Source organism: Epargyreus clarus, unplaced genomic scaffold (genome assembly GCF_041222505.1).
Source record: "Epargyreus clarus isolate Ecla_fem2 unplaced genomic scaffold, WU_Ecla_fem_2.2 ptg000039l, whole genome shotgun sequence".
Classification (NCBI taxonomy): domain Eukaryota; kingdom Metazoa; phylum Arthropoda; class Insecta; order Lepidoptera; family Hesperiidae; genus Epargyreus; species Epargyreus clarus.
The window spans coordinates 58,669-67,259 of NW_027332242.1; the positions used below are offsets into that span (position 1 = coordinate 58,669).

At 37.7% G+C, this 8,591-nt stretch overlaps 1 protein-coding gene across 1 annotated transcript; it reads left to right on the top strand.

The window, feature by feature from the left end:
• The first annotated feature begins 340 nt into the window (after positions 1-340).
• On the top strand, positions 341-1,997 carry LOC140757066 (uncharacterized). Its single transcript, XM_073092605.1, has 2 exons — positions 341-1,325; positions 1,984-1,997. The coding sequence occupies exons 1-2, from the start codon at positions 341-343 to the stop codon at positions 1,995-1,997; spliced, it is 999 nt and encodes a 332-aa protein (XP_072948706.1).
• Positions 1,998-8,591: the final 6,594 nt, after the last annotated feature.

Here is an 8,591-nt window from a genome sequence, read left to right on the forward strand (position 1 = left end):
TATGCCTTCCCGCAGGAAAGACGAGAAGGGAGAGAAAGGAATCCAGGACATCGTCATTCTTCTTAAGGTGACTGATCCTGATGACATACCAGCATTCGTGGTGAAGAACATCCACAAGCTGCCGCCCGTCACGTTCGACCATGTGGATGTAACCAGGCTGTTGAAGGACATCACAACATAAAAGACAAGCCTGGCAGAAGTAGTGCTGAAGTTAGAAACCTCGCAAGACACCATCAGCGACCTACGGGCTGAAGTTGCTACATTACGCAAACACAGCGCTTACGAATATATTCTATTTTATATTCGAGGTTTGCGCGGCGATCGCCGCTGCACGGCTAAAATGGCTATGAGATCTGAACAACTCATAGCCAATGAGGTGTTGGCATTTCTACAGCACGCCATCGACACCATGGATGAGGTCAGCATTATCCAGATATGCAAGACCAACTTCACACGTGAGGAGATCGGCAGTGCCAAGATCCTGCTGTTTGAGTCGCTCGGGATGAGCGACCGTATGCCTTCCCGCAGGAAAGACGAGAAGGGAGAGAAAGGAATCCAGGACATCGTCATTCTTCTTAAGGTGACTGATCCTGATGACATACCAGCATTCGTGGTGAAGAACATCCACAAGCTGCCGCCCGTCACGTTCGACCATGTGGATGTAACCAGGCTGTTGAAGGACATCACAACATTAAATACAAGCCTGGCAGAAGTAGTGCTGAAGTTAGAAGCCTCGCAAGACACCATCAGCGACCTACGGGCTGAAGTTGCTACATTACGCAATTCGCTAGCAGTAAGTAGGTCGCCAGAGGTTAATAACGTCAACACGCGTCGTGGGGCATGTAACACCTCGTCAGCAAGTTTCGAGTCGGTGAAACTTGACACGACACCGACCGCTGCGCCCGCATGTGGTGACACGTGCGTCACCCGCCCCGCACCTCACCCCGCCGAGGTGTCGCCGTGCGTCGTCATGTCCACGCCTCAACGTGACTACGCTGCAGCTGCCTCCCGCCAGCTACCCGGGAAGCGGAAGACAACGAGGCCAGAGAGGGAAAGTGGGAACCCCCGCAACGAACCCCCTCGCAGTGCGGTGTCCAACCATGCGGCGGACAAGGATGGCTTTATTAAGGTGGTGCGTAAGAAGAAAAAGCCTCGTAACCAATGTGGCACAGCACCGACGGGATCTAACCATCTCCTGCGTCCTGCCGTTCCTGTGTCGCACGTGTATGTCTTACGGCTCCACTACAGCACGAAGCCGTCTGACATAGTGGAGTATTTGGCGGTAAAAACCAAGTTCCGATTGGTGGTCGAAAAATTGGAGGCGCGTAACGCGGTGAACTTTAGTTCATTTGTTGTACGCGTCCCAACTGAGCAATTGTCGACCTTCCTGAAGGAGGAGCTGTGGCCGAAGGGAGTTGTGTTCCGGAAGTTCCGTGGACGGAGAGGACCCCTGGAAGTCACCAGACTCACGTCTCACGTCTCAGGACTCAGGCGTCTCACGTCGCCGCAAATACGTGATTTAGTTATAAGTATATATTAGTATGTATGTTAGTCTGTAAGGTATATGTAATATGGACCTTGTTGTCTGAAATAAATGAATAAATAAAAATAAAATAAATATGACAAGAATATGAATTTCACATATCTATACAACAAATATTTTTGCATGAGAATTAATTAGTAATAAGAGATCTGAGAATAAGTAATATCAATATATATATAATATCAATTTACAACTTTTTTAGAATTTTTGCCTGTCGGTATTTGAAATAGCATAAAGCTTGGTTTAACCAATAATTTAAGTATCTCTATTTAACATTTAGTCTTACTTCCATTTAAATTGGTCTATTTTTTTAACACAAAAGTTTTTACAATTTAACGTCCGAATTACGAAGAATAGGTCTTCGTAACATTGCATGATATGTCAGGATAGTTACTTTCAATTTACCGTTATGCTTATAAGCATTATACTTTGTGTTGTAGGTATACTTAATTGACATTTTATTACAAATCCACTCAAACAGTCGCGGAAACATCTTGTATATACTTAATTCAATCAAAATAATTTGCCACTAATATTGCACAAATTTTAAAATTCTCTTTTTCAGCCAGTGTTAAGTAGCTTGTGTCCCACCCAATGGATCATATTCCAAGATAACATTATTAAAATTGTTGTTATTCTACATATTTTTGGAGTAAACTCAGGAACCTTAACTTTTATTACCTAATTTTGTTTTCTTGGTAGAAAATTTGTTCGTAAGCTTACATATCTTCTCAAGCGAAACTTCATCATCAGAGTATGAGATGGAACTCAAGACTATGTTCTTCTTCTTGGCTTTCAAATCTTTACCACACGGCTTGGACTGGCACCTTTAATGGTACACTTAGTGGTGGAGTACACAATTCATTATTGAACATAATTATTCCTCTGAAACATAGGCATTATACTTGGGACATTGTCCGTTCAAATTCTCATTAAGAAACATTTATAAATGCTTTTCTACAAATCTATAGTAAATCTCTAACTCATTTGAGAAGGTATTAAATTAAAAGAAAACTTTAGTAAAAATATCCAAATTCATATAAATATAGCCATTTCGTGTGTAAGTAGGTAATAATACCAAAACTAGTAAATAAGTCATTTTAAGCCAATGGACAAACATAGTCTACTAGCGTCTTAAGTTTGGTGAACAATCATAGTTCAATAGTAAATCTCTATAACTCATTTGAAAAAGTATTAAATAAAAAGAAAACTTTAGTAAAAATATCCAAATTCATATAAATATAGCCATTGCGTGTGTAAGTAGGTAATAATACCAAAAATAGTAAATAAGTCATTTTAAGCCAATGGACAAACATAGTCTACTAGCCTCTTTAGTCCGGTGAACAATCATAGTTCACCAGTTTCATTCATCTAATCCGGAATGTATTGAATCCCTAGAACAACAGTGATCCTAGTTCCCTAGAGTAATAGTAGTGTTAACATTACATTTCTTAGGGTGGGTTGCATCATGTAACTTTAACATTTACAGAAGCCTAACCAATCGTCAAATCAATGGTTAAAAAATAATTCATTGCACCATTTTAGTTGAGGTTGAAATTACGTCATAACTAATACTTAACTTTAACCGCTCGATTTCGATCGGTTAAAGTTACTGTATTTGTCAACTCGAAATTGACAGATAGGGACTGTCATTTTCGACTAAAAATTGCGGTGACAGCGACACAAATGACGTTAATGACAAATTAATTGGTGCAACATAGAATTCTTACATTCCATCGCTACCGTCAAAGTTACTGTAATATTTAACTTTAACGCAAACTTTAACCTGGCTTTCGATGCAACGCACCCTTACAGTCCAGCGAGCATCATTGCTCACTCAATCATTATCCAGCGTACATCATTGTCCGCTCAATCATTATCCAGCGAACATTCATTGTTCGCTCAATCATTACCCAGAGAACATTCATTGTTCGTTCAATCAGTATCCAGTGAACATCCTTGTTCACTCAATCCCACTGTCACAGTCACTGTTCCCACTGTTAATTCTCCACTGTTTAACTGTTCAAAGCGATAATTCCAACTGACATTTATACAAAAAAATACAAAGTGAGTAAATGATTCGCACAAAAATAAAGTCTCATAAATAAAATAGAAACCTTCTAGTATATTTTTTCTGTTGGGAGTTGTCGCTTGTATAACTATAAAAAAAATTTTAACAAAAAAATACAACCGACTTCTATGTCTTCAGAAACATGTACTAAACCATCATTTATTTCAATTATTTTTTACTTTGTAGTGACATAGAAGTCGGTTGTATTTTTTTATTAAAAATTTTTTTTCACCCTTTTTAGTGATGACATACTAACATTTATATTAATACAATATAAAATTGTATAAACGTGATCAATGAAGGTAAGGTCTGAGTTTACATTGATTGGAACCACCCGCTCGCAGGGCGCTGCTGCGCCCTGCTCGCTTAGTTTTATATTGTCTTATATGTTCCAACCTAACCTAACTAAATAGTCAATGATGAACTGGCTTTGCAATTTCATTAGAACCTACACCAAATATCTTCAAACACAACTCAATTATTCCCATCGGTTGAGGAGCTACATATTTTGACTCCGAGCCACATTATCAGACCCTTAAATAGTCAATGAAGAACTGGCTTTGCAATTTCATTAGAACCTACACCAAATATCTTCAAACACAACTTAATTATTCCCATCGGTTGAGGAGTAGTTACATTTTTTGTCTCCGAGCCACATTATCAGACCCTTAAATAGTCAATGATGAACTGGCTTTGTAATATCATTAGAACCTACACCAATTATCTTCAAACATAACTCAATTATTCCCATCGGTTGAGGAGTTACATATTTTGACTCCGAGCCACATTATCAGACCCTTAAATAGTCAATGATAAACTGGTTTTGTAATTTCATTAGAACCTACACCAAATATCTTCAAACAAAACTCAATTATACCCATCGGTTGAGGAGTTACATATTTTGTCTCCAGAACCCACTCTGATCCTCGTCATATTTAAATGGCACCAACTTGTAGCAATTGTCCACACACGAAATTAAAGGCATTAAAATAGGTTTATAAACGGCGAAGTTATGGCTATTATATTTACATGGGTGGAGGAGTTCCTCTCATTTTCTCCAGAACCCATCGATGGATCCTAACCATATTTAAATGGGACCAACTTCCAGCTCGTCTCTATAAAAAAAAAAAAGAATTATTAAAATCGGTCCACTAACGGCGGAGTAGTTTGTGTACATACATAGAAAAAAAAAAGATACCGGCCGAATTGATAACCACCTCCTTTTTGAAGTCGGTTAAAAGTCATTACCCATATTAAATTTAAAATCACGTAAAACGTTTAAAATTCTAAAGAATTCAAAGTAGGTGGTATAAATATACATGAAGTAAATTGAAAATACGAGTTAAAATTACATTTAATACTTTATTAATAAATCAGTAAATAAATATTTTCAATTGAAAGTTATGTAACATGTATGCATGACTTGCATTTTTGGAGAATAGCTCCGATCAAATGCAGTGTAAAAGTGTCATACTTGTGCATTACCGGAGAGTAGCCCCGATCAAATGCATTGTTATGTAAAACTGTCGTAAGTATTTGTGCATTACCGGAGAGTAGCCCCGATCGAATGTAATACTATGTGAAAGTGTAATAAGCATTTGTGCATTATTGGAGAGTAGCCCCGATCAAATGCAATGCTATGTAAAAGTGTGGTACAGTCAATCTGAGTATCTTAGGTTAGCCATATAGGAACAGGAATACAAAGATTTTGGTGGGTTTAGGTGGTGTTTATTTGGAAAATATAATATTTTTATACTAATTTTCAGTTAATATCTGTGAAAACGACATAAAACCTGTGGGCCAAAGTTAGTCTATGAGTTGGGCCTGGATTGGCCCTAGTCCGAAATTTTGTCTATTTTCGCATGTTTTAACGTATTTGAAGTGTTAACGTAACATTAGCGCATGAATTAATGTTGTTAAATATACTGTCTAAACCATAGACAAATAATTTAATAAAAGTTGCGATTTTTTTTTTAAATATGGGGAAAATAAAGTGTTGCCAGTGAAGAATCAATATTATTTATCATTAACTATTATTTTAATGTTATAGTTTGCAACTTAGCTTATGCTAATTATTTTTAGGTACGAACATATACAAAATATTTAAAAAATATATTGGAATAACAAAAAGTTTCTTAGAATACTATGAAATTGAGATCAAAATCAGATGACTTTCTAGCTATGGAATGGCGTTTAGTCACCCCATTCCATAGCCAAAAAGTCATCTTCTATGGTGTAATGTCCTTTATTTTTTATTATGCTTGTGTCATTTAGTACTCTTATTATATTTATACCATTTACAAAATGATTTTCAACATTTTTAGGCCAAATCCTGCCCGCTTCAGCCTTTTGCATAAAAGAAACTTTGTAGTTTGGATGATTTGATTGCACTATTCTGCCCGGTAATAGTATTCCCTCATAGTTGACGATGCAATAGCTGTCCACAGTCTTTGTTTCATTATGAACCGCCTGGAGCTTTAAATTACCATCATCACTTATTTCAAACCGTTCTATAATATAATCCTCTTCGCTTTGAGTTATTTCTACACATTTATCACGATTTTCGTTGGAATTAGGAACACTTGCAGCATTTTGTGAATTTTCCACATCAAAGTCTTCTAGTTCATCTCATCTCTCTCATTTTCTAGTGTATCTTTCTTTTGTACTTCTTCTTGTGTATCACACACTCTGTTTGTTTTCTTCTTTTTTGCATTTTACTTTATTTCTTGACTCCTACTGCAGATTTTTTCTTGCGACCCATTCTGATTTGATAGCCTGTGACAAAGATAAAACATGTTATTATTATAATTTATAATGTTGCGTCATTTGTTATAAATTAGTATAAAATTTAAAAATTTATAGCAACATTACACTTCTATTTGAAAGTTATAAATATCCTTTTTTTCCGCGGGTAGGAGTGATAAAAGCAACACACGTTTTTTGTAGCTCCAATTGTATTTAAAATTAAAATATTTAAAAGTTCCCCTTTATGTTTAAATAAGTGTATATGAGGGTTTAGTACCTACCAGCTTTAAGTCCTTTCATATAACTCCTATCAAGTCACTTATTCTACACTGTTCACTGCTCGGACATAGAGAACATGGAGTCTGTCAAGGAAACACTTGCAGAGATGACAGAGCTCTTTAATAGCAGGATGAACGAGTTCCAAAAGGAATTGAAGAGGACTAGTCTCACTGTTGTATCTGCCACATCCTTAGCGTCAGAGTTCACGGCGTTCAAGACATTTATTCTGACAGCTTTAACCACCCTGCAGCGTCAAGTAGAGTTCCTGGGACGCGAGATGGACCGTGCTGAAACTAGGGCACGACGAAAAATGCTTTTGCTGCATGGTGTCCCTGAGGAAGAGTCGGAGGATACTTCATCTATTGCTACAATAGCAGGCATAGTCAAGGATAAACTCAACATGGCTACGTTTTCTACAGCCTCTATTGGTCGCTGCCACCGGTTGGGGCGTCCCATGGATAAGAAGCCACGACCAGTCGTCGTAAAATTCCGTGAGGCTCCCCTGCGCGACAAGATATGGTTTACAAAAACCAAACTAAGGGGTACGGGGATCACATTGTCGGAATTTCTGACAAAAACCAGACATGTTTTGTATATGGAGGCTCGCCGGCGGCATGGTATTAAGCAATGCTGGACTCGCGACGGCCTCATTCATGTCTTGGCGTCGGATGGCTCTCGCCACCGAGTGGACAGCTTGGTGGGTCTCGATGCTGTCCCCAAAATGCAGGCTCCTGTTTCCCCGGCCCAGACGACGAGTGAGGTACACAAGCAGGATCGGGTTCCTTCGCGGCTCAAGAGAACTCAGAAAAAGTAACGATACGTATTGTTATTCCTTCTTTTCTTTCTGTCTCATTTCACTATATTATTTCATTAAATACCTGACCGTTATTTGAAACTTTATCGTGAGATAGGCCCTATCTGTTTTCTGCCTAAAGTACCTCCCTCTCTACCTACCTATAGCCGTCTCGCTCACTCATTCCCACCAGTAGCAGAGCTGCGAGGTGCCAGCGCCAATTTTAATTCATTGGCGTCCTGTTTTCTGCAGCGTTCGGAAGTACTTATTAGAAGAGCCTAGTGAAAGCTATTTTTTCAAATATCTTAATTTTTTCTTTAAGTACGATAAATACTTTTTATAAGTACAGCCAGTACTTAGTACAGAAGTAGTGAATTAATAATATCAAATTGGATTGATAAACCGGATACTTCGTAAGTAATCCTTTGGTACCTTCCTTATTTTTAACATTTGTCTTAACTTTTACTTTTTGCCTTTAAAATACTTTCAAATTATGCCATTTGGCTTGTGAGGGTAAAATTTTTTGTTCATTTGTTTAACGGTGTTACCGTTCGATATTCTTTTAAGTACCCTTAAAATACATTTATTTTTAATTTTTTATTAGAAATCTACCTACATTTATATGGTTATTTTTTGTGGTGTTTAATATTGCTTTTATTGCCGTTGCCATACCTTTTTTGTACAACCTTTTAGGATTTTCAGGATCAGTGCGTAATTTACAGTTATAATGAGCGGTGTTAACGAACAAGATACTGATCATTCGCACAATGACATACATGTTACTCATTCGGAATCCCAAAAAAGTAATACTGTTGACAGATCTCGTCAACGACCTAAAAGGAAGCGTATTCCTTCGAGTAGTAGCTCTTCGAGCTCCTCAACCGAGTCTAGTACATCCTCGTCATCAAATTCGGAACCTTGTGACAGTAAGAAATTTAAAAAACGTAAAAGAAGGGGGGGCAAACGTAACCGTCAACGTGAGCGTCGCCGCTTAAACAAATTATCTCGTGAAATAAATGAACTTAGGAAGCAAGTTAAGTTTTGTGACAATATTTCAATTCCGCATAACAATAATTATCCCGATGAACTATCAGTCGATGGCAATATTAGTGGAGATTTATATAATAATTCAATCGAATCCCCTTCTGAGCCTAATTTTG

Coding starts and splice junctions, on each gene's coding strand:
- LOC140757066 (XM_073092605.1), top strand. CDS start 341: ATGGCTATGAGATCTGAACAACTCATAGCCAATGAGGTGTTGGCATTT.